The sequence below is a fragment of the Nycticebus coucang genome, chromosome 4, assembly GCF_027406575.1.
Source record: "Nycticebus coucang isolate mNycCou1 chromosome 4, mNycCou1.pri, whole genome shotgun sequence".
NCBI classification, from domain to species: Eukaryota; Metazoa; Chordata; class Mammalia; order Primates; family Lorisidae; genus Nycticebus; species Nycticebus coucang.
Window position 1 is genome coordinate 121,115,854 of NC_069783.1, and position 15,521 is coordinate 121,131,374.

At 46.2% G+C, this 15,521-nt stretch overlaps 1 protein-coding gene across 4 annotated transcripts in view; it reads right to left on the reverse strand.

The window, feature by feature from the left end:
* NOS1 (nitric oxide synthase 1) overlaps positions 1 to 15,521 on the reverse strand; it is a 178,231-nt gene that overhangs the window by 62,925 nt on the left and 99,785 nt on the right. For all 4 annotated transcript variants that reach the window (XM_053589651.1, XM_053589653.1, XM_053589650.1 and 1 more), the window contains exon 3: positions 3,401 to 3,527. In XM_053589651.1, coding sequence (XP_053445626.1) covers positions 3,401 to 3,527 — 127 coding nt within the window. The remainder of the gene's footprint in view (positions 1 to 3,400; positions 3,528 to 15,521) is intronic.

Consider the following 15,521-nt stretch of genomic DNA (forward strand, 5'->3'; position numbering starts at 1 on the left):
TGCTCTGTTGCCTTTTCCCCAGTCCTTACAGCTGCCTTGTAGTCTTGCCCAGCTGAGACCCCAACCTGCCTGCTCTAGACTCAGGAGAGCAGGTAGTGGCTGAGTCCCTCTATGTGTTATTACCAATGCTAAGCCCCCTGAGGATAATTAAACACTCAGTAAATGTGGGTTACAACTGGGAGGATGCGAGGTGATGCCAGGAGCTCCAGGTAAAGTTACATTGAGCGGTAGAGCCAAGGCAACAATAGGAGGTGGTTGTTCAGGGCGGAAAGAAGAACACTGTGTTTTTTATTAATTTGCTCAGTCCAGGAAATATTTCTGAAGGCTGTGCCTACGAAGACATCTAGCAGGCAGTATCAGGGCAGCTTCCTTAGCTCTGGAGCTAGGACTCAAATATAACTTGAGTGCTCAGTCTCTGCCTCCTGACACCTCTATTTCTGAGAGGCATTTGGAAAATTGGATCTCAGACAGCAGAGCTAGGATGATCCTGCAGGCTGTGATTTTGAATCTTTTGGGGTCAAATTCTATATTGAGCAAAGGTGAACAAAAATCTCAACCATGCTGGTCTATCCATCCTGCTCCCAAGTGCTGTCTAGCCTAAAAATCCTCAGTAGGCTCACTTAACATTGGAAGGCTCAGTCATTCTCCCTTTCTCCAGCATCCTTAAAGTTTTTTTCATCTTCTCCAAGGAAATGGAATTTCCATTTTAGTAGAGGCCCTAAGGCAAGTCTTTTCATCATGATGCCCTGAAAAAAAGGCCAGAGAGCCTCCTATCAATTCTGCCCTGTTGTCGATATTGAACCTCACTCCTTAGGCCTGCTCAAGGTCAAGTCTTGCCATGGTCTAACAGAGGTGCATGGCATGAAAGAAAATGGCCACCGTCCTGCCATTGCTCAGAATTCTGCAGAGGCAGGAATGCAGTGCAGTTCTGCAGACATCCAGTGTCTTTCTTGTGGGTTCAAGGCCTCCTCTGCTTCTTCCCTATAACCCAGATCTCAAAGGTCACTGCAGACCAGGGATGAGAAATTCTGAGACCTACAGGTGGCAGGTAGGTATGACCAATTAGTAAAGCAGGCTGGGCAATTTAAAAACACGACACTTGGTTTCATATTAAATATGTAAAAGTATTCTTCATTTTCACAAAAAAATCTTTCGTGAAACACATGAACCTTTTGGTCTGTCTTTACCTGCCACTTATAATAAAGACATAGGTACAAAAAAATTTAACTTTCATCCTAATTATTAAAAAACCAGCAGTACTAATGCTATTATACGTGACAATGGACAGTTGGCCTTAAGGAAAGGAAGACAATTGGGAGTGGTGGGGATTGTGGCAAACTGGAGAACCATGCCCTATCTAAAGAGGACAGCTGCTATTTAGCCTATGCAGATCATTGCCCCATCAGAATATAGGCTCAATGTCATCAGATTGCGTACATTTTTAAAGAGAAGCTTTGGAGATATTTATGTAAAAATTTGAGACATTGGCAATAAATTCGAAATATAATTATAAATTATCTCTTAGGAGAATACATTATAGACCTAACAGTTCATGTCTACAGCCTGGATCTGGCCTGAGGCTGCCTCTTTCCATCCACCCCTTTCTTTTTAAGAAAGAAAGAAAATGAAAAGCCTTCTTAAAACTATATTGGTTCATTTAATCCTTGATGGACAGTTGTTCCCTCATGCTCACAGTGTGGCCTTGATTTTTGAGGGCAGCATAATAAGAGTCTACAGTTCTGCTCTCCCACCAAACATTTCTAGGTGTCATTGCGGGGCCAGAGAAAGAGCCAGCTTGTGGAACAAGGGTCTGACCTACAAGAGAATCACTGATGTCCTTATCTTCCTGGCCAGCTGTCAGCAGCTAAGAAAAGTAGTTTCTACCAAGAATCTGGAGTGCTCCATCTTTTCCTTTGAGGGTATGCAAAGAAGGCTTAGTCTCTGTTTAGATGAGCATCAGTGAGGCCGGCTGTGGTGGCTCGTGCCTATAATCCCAGCACTTCGGGAAGTCGAGGCTGGTGAATCACCTGAGCTCAGGAGTTCCAGACAAGCCTGAGCAAAAGCGAGACCCATCTCTACCAAAAATAGAAAAACCAGTTGGGTGTGGTGGCACCCACCCACAAACAAAACAAAAGGCTGAGCAAGTGGATTGCCTGAGCCCAAGTGTTTGAGGTTGCTGTGAGCTATGACACCAGGGCCCTCTACCAGAGTGATGGAGTGAGATTCTGTCTCAAAAAAAGAAAATAAAAAGAAAAATAGATGAGCCCATAATGAAAGGTGTTACCCATAGATCAAACACAGGGAAATGGAGGCCGGTCGTCTCCTGCTGAGTGACTTGGGCCACCCTCCTGTCCTGATCTCCTGTTGGTCATCCCACCCAGACAATGTAGAGAATGGATGAAAATCTACACGCTTCCTGAGGGTTGGTCTGGCCTGGTCTGTCAGCTGCCCCTGTAGGTAAGAAAAAGGCACTGCTGACCTCTGGCCAAATCTGGCTACTCTTGGGAAATAATATGGACTCAGCTGTCAAAACACATCTGAGCAGATCGGCAAAGACTAAAAAGTTGGATAACAGATGAAGCTGGCAAGGCTGCAAGGAACCAGTCACTCTCCTACTTAGCTGGTAGGGTTGGACCAACGGCTGTGGTGAGCGATTTAGCAATGTCCACCCATATCGCAAATGTATATGATCTTTGAATAGAATAATTCCACTTCCAGGAATTTATTCTATTGCTAAGCCTACCCATGTGCCAACTGAAGTATTCATAGCACAATGTCACTCACTATGGCACTGTCACAGCAATACATTAGCAATGGCCCAAATGTCCATTATGAAAGATTGATTCAATAAATGATGGCATGGTCATACAACAGAATGTGACGCAGCTGTCAAAGAAAGAACAGGACCCTCTTTACCCACGAACTAGAACTCACCTCCAAGCTATGCTGGTAAGTGAAAAGTCACGTGCTCTCATGTGTGTAAAATACACGAAAAATAATGTGTGTGTGTATATTTGTTTGTCTATGCATAAAATACAGTAAAAACACACAAACCCCACTAATATTGCCCACCTCTAGGGAGACAAACCATCTGGCTGGGATTTGGGAAGAGAGGAAAGCTTTCACCTTGTATCTTTTATATCTTATTAATTTGGAACCATGTGAATGCCTTTCTGGGTAGAAACAGAATTAAAATTTGAAAAGTGGCAAGCTCACAAACAAAACAAAAGCCAAGATCCATATTCCGCGATAAGTGCTCCCAGCTTCAGCCTCCCAAGCTAGCTCCCACTCATGGTGGCTGGCGTCCATCCCAACATAGTTCAGGATTTGGCTTCCTTCCCCTCAGCTGCCCACCTGGGAGGGTTGGGGGAGGTGTGGGAGCCTGGGCGTGCCCACTTACCTGCTCTTTCTCTGAATATGGGTTGTTGAGGACGACAGGTACGTTGCCCTTCCCCCACAGGTCATTGAAGACGCGGTCGTTTTCCATGCCCAAGGGTAGAGGTTTGTGTGACTTGCTGTCCAAATCTCTGAAAGGCAAGGTGGGGCCAGTGAGGAATGGTGAGGCATCAGGAGTGACCACTAGCTGCTTTGATCTGGAAGTTGTGAGTCCGTAGAGAACCTCAGAGGCCCACACATACGATCCTACTTGGAGCTAGCCAGCTTTGGGGCCCCGGCCTGCCGCTGCCTATGATTGCCGATGACATGCAAGAAGGCAGCCCCAGCTGCCAAGCACAAAACTGATCTCTCCCAAGTTGACATCGACACCTGCACACCTTCATCTGTGTGGACACTGTTTAAGGATGGGCGCGGTATGGATTTTTCTCATCCCTCCCCTTCCCCATTCTGTAGATCTGAGAACACAGAAGGCCCATCTCCTCATAGAATCCCACATACTGTGAACCCCTGAACAATGTGATGCCCATGACACTTAAGGTGGAAAATGTAGGAGGTGGGAGGGATAGAGAAGTTCTGTGAGCCAGGGTGATCAGTCATCATCTCAACCCTGACTAAGGCTTTGCGTTTGAATAAACAGGTCAGGATAAACAGAATGACTCTGAAAGTATAAAGGAACGTGGCAACAAAAATAATAAGACTATTAATGATGGTAACTAGTGTTTATTAAGCACTTGCTATGTGCCAAATACTTCATATATATTTTAATCCACTTAATCCTTGTGACAACCCTAAGAGGAAGGAGTGCTTGTTAAGCACTATTTTCTGGATGGGGTAGGGAGGCAAAGGGAAGCTAACGGGCATTTAGTCACATAGTTAGTTGGCGGCAAAGACCAATATTCCAGCCCACTCTTCACATCCATTCCAAAGTAGGTGCTCTCCCGGTCATCATGGTCATTACCACTAACACCAGCACTATCATCACCACCATTATTATTATTATTATTATTTTTTAAGAGACAGAGTTTCACTTTGTCGCCCTCAGTAGAGTGCCGTGGCGTCACACCTCACAACAACCTCCAGCTTGGGCTTAGCCGATTCTCTTGTCTCCCAAACAAGCTGGGACTACAGGCACCTGCCACAATGCCCGGCTATTTTTTTGTTGCAGTTTGGCTGGGGCTGGGTTCGAACTCACCACCCTCGGTATATGGGGCTGGCGCCCTACCCACTGAGCCACAGGCACTGCCCATCATTTTTATTATCACATATAACCACCATCACTATTACCACTGTTATAACTGTAATCATTATCACTCAACTTTTTCTCATCAGCAGAGGCATCATCACCACGATACCACCAATCATCATCACCCTCCTCCTCATCACCATCAACTTCATTACACCATCATCTTCATTATCCTCACCATCATATCATCTTCCTCCTCCTCTCATCATGACCATCCTCAGCACCTTCACTGCCACTATTATCATCAGAGTGGTTATTACTTCACAAGGCTAAGTCACACAGCTTGTGACAGTGTGACACAGCCAGACAAACCTAGGCTTGTTCCTGATGCTAGAGCCTGACTTCTTCACCATGAAGCTTTCCTGGCTCTCTGCTCTTAAACTCTAGCAGGCTAAGTGTTAGACCCTCTCAGCTAGGTTCTCCAGGCTCAGGGATCAAAATCTAGATGGCTCTGTCAACCCTGCCTCACCCTGGTCAGCCGCCCTCTGGGTGCTGCCCTCCTGCTTTGGGGACTTCTCCATCCCCTGCTCTGGTGCAATGGCAGACATTTGGGCTGAACCAGAAGCCAGGGCCCAAGCTCCCAGTGCACGGCCCTCACATGCCCCTCTGGTGGCTCTCTTGGGGCCAGTCCTTTCTGTGTTCCGCAGAGCCCCTGTAGCCCACGTCACAGCCGCTTCCCTCTTTTGCTTGGAGAGGTTTGCATTTGTCAGAAGGAACATTCTGTTTTGCCCTCTCTAAAATGTCACCAAAACATACCCAGAGTGGTTCTTGATTACAGACATTTCCCAAGTCAATGGCTTACCTACGTGGTGATAAACAGAGGAATTGTCTGTTGGAGGGCCACTCTAAATGTCACTCAGCTCCTTCTCAGCCCTGAAACGCCACGTCCTATGATATTACATAGCCATAAATGAGGACTCAGTGGGGTGGGGAGGAAGGGAATGTATTATAAGTGTCTGTAACATACCAGATACTTGCACCAAAGTTGTTTCACTTAATTTCAGCAGACATCAAAAGCCCTATTTTACAGATGAAAAAACTGAACCCAGAGAGGTTATGTAAGTTTCCCAAGGTCCCACAGCAAGTGAACAGTGGAGCTGGGGTTTGAAACTAGGCCTGATCGATGGTCTGCCCAGATCCTTCCATTTTTAAAACAGGTAAGGTAAAATTGGTTAGGATGCTCTAAGCCAGCCAGAGCCTGCAGAGCAAGTAACCCAACATCTCTTGCTAAATGAGGGCAACCCAAAATGCCTCCAGATGTTGTGAAATGTCCCCTGGGAAGCAAAGTGACCCTCCTCTCTGCTGAGATGCACTGGTCTGGATGCAGCTGACCATTCTAACATCTCATTTCTGAGTTCCTACCTATCCCTGTTCCAGTCCCACCACCCAAGCATCTCTGCAGACTTCTCTGCTCGCTGTCCCTTGTCCCCAGATGGGCCTGAGGAACTGGCCTTTACTAAGTGGTTCCTACTCACTCACTTTCAGCTGTCTTTACCTCTCTGGAAAAGACCCCCCTCCCCCACCAGCACCCTCAGCATTCTGGTAGATCAGTGTCCCCAGAACTGTTATGTTGTCATATTTGGTGGCTCCCAAACTACAGGGAGCACCCAGATCAAATGAGGGGCACATTAAGATCCAGATTCCTGAGCCCATCCCTGGGACAGTCTTGAGTAGTGGGTTTAGGGGGAGCCTTGGAATCTGCATTGTCAGAAGCACAACCCGGCTGGGGGTGCCCAAACATACTGGGAGGCCCTTTCCCTGGGAGCTGTCAGTCTGAGCTGCAGCAGCAGGCAGCAAGCTTCCTCTGGGTTAGAAACATATCACCCCCCTTCCCCACCTCCTTTCCTTCCTTCAGCCCCTGTAAGGCCAGGTGTGGCTCCACCTCCCTCCTGCTGAGCATTTCCTATGCTTTCTGGCAAGAATTAAACTAAATCCTTTTTCTTCCACTTCACTAGCTGGATGATCCTACCCAAGCCAAGAGTCGGTCTTGCATCTCTAAACCTGAGCTTTGCCAGTTCCTTCTAGCAGAGGCTTCTGAGAGCCAGGTCCCCAACCTCTTGCACAGGAGTGATGGGGATGCCTGGCCTGACCCCACAGAAAGCCTGACCCCACATGTGAGGCACTGCTTGAGCCCAGGGACTCCGAGAGGGGAGCAGGTGGGCCAGGCCTGCGTGCTAGGCCCAGGAAGGCGGGGCTGCCGCCTGCTCTGGCTCAACCAGGCAAGGAGGCCACCCAGGAGCAGCTGGTCCTGGCAGGAGGCCCTGCCCGAACCTTTCAGCAGACACCACCACCCTCTCCCTCCAACTGCCACTTCTCCTTGCCCTGCACACCTCATCGGTCTTGGGTTTCTGCCTCTGCCTGCACTGGGATGTGGGGAGTTGGGTTAATGCAGGAAAGCTTGGGGGCTGTGGAGACCAGATCTGGGGACTCTGCAAAGTTTTTCTCCTAGATTCTATGATGCTTAGGGTGGGTTGGTGAGTGGGGGGAGTTCTTGTTAAATATAAAAGTATGCTTTCTTTTTTTCTTTTAAATTTTGAGACAGTCTTTCCTTGTCACCCAGGGTAGAGTGCAGCATCATCAGCCTAGCTAACGGCAGCCTCAAATTCCTGGGTTCAAGGGATCCTCCTGCCTCAGCCTCCTGAGTAGCTGGGACTACAGACGCCTGTCACTACGCCTGCTAGTTTTTCTATTAGTAGAGAAGACTCGTTCTTACTCAGGTTGGAACTCCTGAGCTCAGGAGATGCCCCCGCATGGGCTACCCAGAGTGCTAGGATTATAGGCGTGAGCTACTGCACCCCACCAAAATTATGCTTCCGAGAGCAGGGATTCTCTTGTACACACTGCAGCTGAAGAGTGAGGTAAGGGTCTTTGAGCTCTAAGGCTCTTCATCGTTATTATCACGAAAGCTGGCCAGGGTTCTCAGACTCACATGCCTGCAGGGTCCAGCAACATGTGGCCTGCAGTGTGGAATGCCCAGGGCAGCTCTTTCCTAGATCCTGCTGCTGGTGGCCAAGCTAGGATGCGGATTTTGCTTTTAATAGCACTTTTGATATATACACATATATATGTTTATATTTTTTCTGTTTTTGAGAGGCTGGAAACCAGTTTTTATGTGAAATCTCTTGATTTCTCTGTGTTATCACAAATTCACTTTTTCAGAAAACTCTGCAGGGCAAGTAAAACCCAAAGGACAACTGCATGTGACCCTCAACCTCCAGGTTGACCTAAGAGGGTGTTCAAAGTCCTCCCCTTGAATCATGCTCGAGAGCTGTCGGATGGGGTAGCACACACATGCCAGGCACAGCTTGGCCTACGATGAACATGCCGGTTGCAGCCTTTGCCAGGAAATGGAATGGTTTTCCTGGAAGGGATTTTAGAGTTCTTGTTTTTACAGATGGGGAAACTCAGGCTCAAATAGGTGGCTGGTGAGTAGTAAGGTGGGGGAGTGGAGGGACCAGAGGCAAGGTCACTGCACTCAGTCCAGTAGAACCACATGGGGATGGTGACGAGACAGCCAGTGGTCAGCCAGGGCCTGGACGCACACCACTTAGTGCTGTTGGCTGGACAAGTGCAGTAGACTGAATCATGGCCGCAAAGCCTTGAGCCCTTATGTATGTTTCCTTATATCAGCGTTCTCAACCTGTGGGTTGCAAACCCTCTGTAACAATGAAAACACATCCTGCATATGGGATATTTACATTACAATTCATAACAGTAGCAAAATTACAGTTACGAAGTAGCAACAAAAATAATTTTATGGTTGGAGGTCACCACAACATGAGAACTGTATTAAAGGGTCATGGCATTAGGAAGGTTGGGAACCACTGCCTTATATGGAAAAGGTCCCTGTGCAGATGGGATGCAATGTCTACCTTGAGATGGGTAGACTAACTCAGGTTATCTTTGTGGGCCTTAAATGTAATCATGGAGAGAGATTTGACGCCAGAAGGCGACATGATCAGGGAAGCAAGATGCTATGCTTCTGGTGTTGAAGGAGGAGGAAGGGGCCTGCAAGCCAAGAAATGCAAGGGACGTAGCTCCAGAACCCGGAATGGGCAAGGAGATGGATGCTCCTCTAGGGCCTCCAGAAAGGAACACAACCCTTCAGAAACCTTGATTTTTTTTTTTTTATGTGAACAGAAACACATTACCAAAAAACCCCAAAAAACAAAAAACAAAAATTCACATTGTGTTGAGCTATAATGTGGCAGCAGATAAAAAAATATCAGAAACCTCGATTTTATTTCAGCCCAGTGAGACCCCTTCAGACTTAAGATCGCCAGGACTATCGGAATAAAGCCGTACTGCTTTCAACCATCAAATTTGGGGTGATTTATTGCAGCAGCCTTAAGGAGCTAGTACGAATGGGCACGGGGAGAAGGATGGCAGTAGGATGGTTGGTGGCCCCACGCGCGTGTCCAACTTCATGCCTTCCACTCTCCCCCAACTCACTGCACTCAGGGCCTTGCTCTGCTGGGGACACTTCCCTAGAATCCACGTGGTTGGCGGCTTCTGGCCCAGCATACACACTGCCTCTTCAGAAAGCCCTTCCCTGATTTCCCTGATATAATGCTCTACCCCAAACTATCAGATCACTGTTTTATTTCCTTCATAGCATGAATCATACTCTCAGATGATTGCGTCTGTCTATTATTCATTTCTTATCTCTGACTCTGTGTGGGGTTCACCATTGGATCCCCAGTGCTGGGGATGGTGTCAGAGGCAGAATGGATCTCAGGAAATATTTATGGTGTGAAAGATGGTGAGAAGCCCTCTGTTGTGTGCAATTTTTAGTGGGTGGGCAGCTGGGCTTATTCATAGTTCTTCCCCAGTATGACGGACCGGTGCCTCCACCTGACAAGAGACATATGAGGTCTGACAAATAAGTTCATGAACTCATCCTAGAAAAGGTGCTACATACCTCATTGCTGATCTATGGTCACCAGATGGCCAAAGGGAACACTTTGAAGGTGACCGTAGTGATATTCAGCAATGAGGTATGTAGCACCTTTTCCAGGATGAGTTCATGAACTTAATTGTCCCACCTTGTAAATGGAAAGAGGGCACAACACAAGAGTAATACCCCAGAAGGGCTGGGCTGGGCCGGCCAGCTGCCCATGGTCGAGTGGTCAAGAATGGAAAATTGTGCTGAGTTCAATGGGAAGGCTGAGTTATTCCATTCAGCTCCCTAGCTGAAAAGTGCCCCAGCAGGGGAATTCTAAGCTACAAGATACGTCAAGTGCAGGCTGGGAGGAGATCCTCTGACTCAGACAGTCCTGGAATCAGCTCTGTTATTTATCCTTCCAAGGTCGGCTCTAACAGGGAGGATTCTAACAGCCTTCATCTGGCTAAGCAAAAACTAAGTCGGCCGCCCTCTCCACCATAGGGAGAGTAGTCATGGGGGGGCATTCATCCCTCCCTCTCTTCCTTCTCCTGGAGATGAGGATCAAAGGTGCAGGGAAGATTACAAGCAGTGGCTTGGGAGCAGGGGCGCAAAGTGGGATCCTTGCTTCCTCTCTGGTGGAGCCTCTGTCTTCCTACTTGGGGGAGCTCTGGGGTCTTGCTGGAATATCTCGGTCTTGCTCAAGTGTGGGGGGAGTTAGAAAACACCTAGGTTATTAAAGGTGGGCTGAGGTCAGCTGCCACAGACTGTGGGCTCAGCAGAGATAGGGTACTTTCCTTCCATCCTTTCTTACTTCCTTCCTCTTTTCCCTTTTTCCCCCTTCCTCTTTCCCTCCCTCCTTCTTCCTCCATTCCAGTAGGGCCTACCCTGGGACAACCTCTGAACTAAATACTGGCAATTCAGAGATCAGCAACTCTCACAAGAGAGTTGCAGGTGGAAAGCAGTCTTTTCCCTTCAATTCCTCCCCTCAAATAAATTCCATTGATAGCAAAACTGGAGGAGCTAGAGATGACCCAAGATAATTGGTTTGTTTTCAAGGTGATGGAAGAAAAAGGGTGAGAACCACAAAGCACACGAGGTGGCCCTCTGTAACCGGGAGAGGCCTCCTTCTGGCTCGAATGATGCTGGGACGTGGGCATCTCAGTGCCTGCCATCCTTCAAGGTCATTGCATTAGCTGCACCAGACCAGGGGTCCCATCTTTAGGAAATGACACCTCAGGCTTCAGTTTCCCTTTCAGTCTCTGAGAAAATATTCCAGTATCCTCAGGCCAGAGGCCAAGGACACTGTGGCCAACAGTGTAATCTACAAAGTCAGTAGAGGTGAATGACATGGGCTTGGGGTCCTGTCTGAGCTTTGTTGCTTGCTCACTATATGACCTGGGGTAAGTGACCATGCCTCTCTGAGCTTTGGTTTCCTTATCAAGAAATCAGGAGCTGTTGAGGAGCAAATGAATTAATTAACACAAAGATTTAGTGTGGGACCTGAGCACCCGGAGCACTCAGTAGACATTGACTAGCATAGTGACTGTAAAACTTAGGCTTGCCTAAAGAAAGAAGGAGACTTTACCTCTTTCATGTTTACGTGGATGGAGCTGGAACATATTCTTCTTAGTAAAGTATCTCAAGAATGGAAGAAAAAGTGTCCAATGTACTCAGCCCTACTATGAAACTAATTTATGGCTTTCACATGAAAGCTATAACCCAGTTACAACCTAAGAATAGGGGGAAGGGGGAGAGGGAGGAGAAGGAGGGAGAGGATGGGCAGAGGGAGGGTGATTGGTGGGATTACACCTGCGGTGCATCTTACAAGGGTACATGTGAAACTTAGTAAATGTAGAATATAAATGTCTTAACACAATAACTAAGAAAATGCCAGGAAGGCTATGTTAACCAGTGTGATGAAAATGTGTCAAATGGTCTATGAAACCAGTATATGATACCCCATGATCGCTTTAATGTACACAGCTATGATTTAATAAATAAATAAATAAACAAAACAAAAAAAACTTAGGCTTGCCACAGAAGGACTCTTTTCTCTGTCCCCTGCAATTAAGCTGATTCTCTAGGGTTGAAGTTGACTTCTATTCCTCTGGCCACATTTTTTTGGTTTACCTTTAATTGTTGACACTCACTGGGGGACTTCTAGGTAGGACCAGGACAGCATCCTGTGGTCAGTGCTGTGTGGTCCTGAGGAAGTTGCTTCACCACTCTGAGCCTCAGTTATCTCATCTTGAAAAACTCACGTCTGTCCTACTTTTCAGAATTCACATAATCTCTTATGGGTGACTGCTGTGATGGCACCTAGTAACTAACCGTGTGCCCTGCAAGTGGGAGGGGCTCTTAGGGCACAGGGCGAGGCTGACTGGCAAGGATGCTGGACTGGGGACCTTGGCCTCTTTAGAACACTCCTTCAGGGCAGCAAGCTGAGCAGCCTGGATTCTCCAATATGCAGCATTTAAAAGTGACTGCTCCTAATGGCTAGCAAACATATGAAAAATGCTCATCTCCTATTAGAGAAATACAAATTAAAACCACCCTGAGATATCACATAACCCCAGTGAGAATGGCCCATATGACAAAATCTCAAAACTGCAGATGCTAGCACGGATGTGGAGAGAAGGGAACATTTTTACACTGCTGGTGGGACTGCAAACTAATACAACCATTTTGGAAGGAAGTATGGAGAAATGTCAAAGAACTCAACCTAGACCTCCTGTTTGATCCTGCAATCCCATTACTGGGCATCTATCCAGAAGGAAAAAAACCCTTTTATTATAAAGACACTTGTACTAGACTGTTTATCGCAGCTCAGTTTACAATCGCCAAAATGTGGAAACAGCCTAAATGCCCCTCAACCCAGGAATGGATTGGCAAGCTGTGGTATATGTATACCATGGAATACTATTCAGCCATTAAAAAAATGGAGATCTTGCAGCATTTGTATTAACCTGGATGAAGGTGGAACACATTATTCTTAGTGAAGCATCACAGGCATGGAGAAGCATGAATCCTATGTATTCAACTTTGATATGAGGACAATTAATGACAATTAATGACATGGTGGGGGGGAAAGGAAAAGCAGAGGGAGGGAAGGAGGGAGAGGGGTGAGGGAAAGGAAAAGAAAAAAAAGAAAAGAGAATAGTGACTAATTTTCACATAAGTTGGATTTAATTTTGACCAAAGTACATTGTTCGAGCAATAATTTTTAATTCAACTTGTTAATATGTTGTTTAGGATATTGCGTCCTCATGTAATTTCCCTTCCTAATAATGTATTTTTTCCAATTTTAATATTAGGTATATCCAGATAAAGTAGAATGAATTTGAAGTATTTCTTCTTTTTCTATTGTCTGTAAGATTTAGCATGATCTGTTGTTTGAAATTATCTTCTACTTGTATTTATAAATATTAGTTGTCTATTTTTTGAGACTTTGGGAAAAAAACTCCAAAATAAAATGAGAATTCCTGGAAATAATTCTCCTCACTATCTAGAGGCCTTTTTGCGGGGTTTGTTTCTTCTCTCTTACTATCAAAGTTTCCATAATCCCAGTAGCTGGCATTTCAGGTGGTTTCTTTGTTTTCTTGCTAGAATTTTACTTTTTCATAATTTTAAATTCAATTGTATCTGGGATTGAGGCAGAACTTTGCTGCAAATTATGAAATATGTATTATTCTTTTCGATCATCTATATTCGATGCTATGATGTGCTTCCCAGATTCTCACAAATCCCCCAACCCTTCTGAGACTGAAGCTCCCCTTCCCTCAGCTACTGGGACTATTGGCAGGTGGCTGCTCTCTGCTGAGTTCTTCTCTGGAAATTGCCCCTGGCTAAAGAAAGTCATCTCATTCAAGGTTCATGTTTGTGGGGCGGCAGATATCCAAAGACTGGCCATTGCCTCAATTCAGACATCTTTGAGGGGCTTTCCCAACTTCAGAGGTTCCTCCAGGGATCAGCTGAGATATTTGTCGGGACTTCGATAGAGTTCAGCTTCTTGCTCTGTCTATCCTGCTTCATTCTTTCACTCTCCCTGCTCCTCATCTAGACAGCACTGCCCAATAAATACACTTCCTGCTTGTATATTTCTATCACAGAGTCTGCTTCCCAGGAAACCTACACTGCATTGTTACCACTGTATGTTATTTAATGTATATAATATTTTGCATGGAAAATATATTTCATTGTCCTTGTGCTTGGACATAAGAATTTACTCATGTAATAAAATGTGTTATTTGTTTCAATAAAAAAATAAAAAATAAACCCAAAGAAAACAAACAAATAACAACAACAACAAAAAAAGCAAGCAAAATTCTAGTGGTGAATACAAAAACAGGTCAGGCTCCAAGCAGTATGAACCATTCTAAATTCATAAGGGGGCATAATAAGAGCCTCCAAGGGGAAAAAAGAAAGTGACTGCTCCTAAGAGTAGAAGGTGCTGGAAGCTTCTGGATTTGCCAACTCCCTTCCTCACACTCTCTTGGCTGTCACTGCTTGCTGGGGCCACTTTCCTTCTGGGATGAAGGGGGGAGACTGTCTCTAGAGTAAACATCGCTTCGCCCCCTCACCCCTGCCTCCAGGTAAGAGACCCGACCCCTAAACAACAGGAAATGGAGGAGACGGAGCAGGACATTAAATCTGTTTCCAAGAGGGGAGAGGAAAGGAAGAAAGAAAGTGAGGGTGACAGGAGAGACAGGGCCCTGAGATGAGCCAGGGACAGCTGAGTGGAAGGGTCAGCCTGGTGCTGGGCTTTGTGCCACACTGTTGCCCACACCGGTGGGTGCCTTTGGCTGGTGACCCTTCTCCCTGGATCCAGAAGGCCAGCACCAATGCCCCCCTCCACACAGAGCTGGATGGAGGGGCTGTTGGGAGGATAGAAATTTTCTAGGAAGTCACATGCTCCAAGGAGCTTGAATCATCCCAGGCCTTCCAGCCCCCAGAGTGACCTCAAAGCACATGCTGTCTTCGGGCTTCCGAGTGTTGACTTGGGATGCTGATTCTTAATGAGGTCCTTATTTCAGACCCTAGCAGCTACTTTGGCCATTGGTGGTGCTACTTTTGGTTGTTACAGTGATGGAAGTAAGGGTGCTCCTGGCTTCGGAAGGGGAGGGAGGTGGCATGAGGGGTAGCAGCTGTCCGGCAACACTAGGGACAAACACATAAGGAAAAAGGGTTCTGCCTGCTACACAGCCTTGAGACCTTCATGTACATAAAAGGCAGGCTTAAATTCCTGGGTTGAGATCCCAACTCTCTCCCATACATGGCTTTAAACTGGACTGAATTTTCCACGCATGTAGCTATTGGGTAAATTGATGAAAGACTGATTCATCCATTGTTTTTATCAGGAGTCATTCACCATCTCAGAAAGTTGCATCACCAAGGCGACACTGCTGGTGGCATTTTAGTTGCCAAAACAACACACCTGTGTCAGTCTGCTTTTGACACTGCTGTGTTTGCAGCAATTCTATGTTTAGGCGCAAACATCTGACCATTCCAGGGAAGTCATGCCCAAGCACTGCTACGCTAATACGTTAAATTACAGGTTTTTAAAATTACAAGGTACTTTTATGCTGTCTTCTTTATTTTATTGTTAGGGTAGTATATTGATTGGAAAAATATAAACTGTGGATAAGTTATATTATCCGTGAATTAGCTTCTGGTTAGTAAATGAGGGCATTTAAAACTATTTGTTGGCTGGGCTCAGTGGCTCACACCTATAATCCTAGCACTCTGGGAGGCTGAGGAGGGAAGTTGAGCTCAGGAGTTTGAGACCAGCTTGAGCAAGAGCAAGACCCTGTCTCTACTAATAACAGAGGCAACACAGGAGGCTGGCAAGAGGATTGCTTGAGCAAAGAGTTAGAGGTTGCAGCAAGCTATGATGATGCCATGGTACTCTAACCTGGGGCAATAGAGTGAGACTCTATCTCAAAAAAAGAAAAAAAAACTCAAAAAATATGAGTAGGCTGGCTCGGCACAGTGGTTATG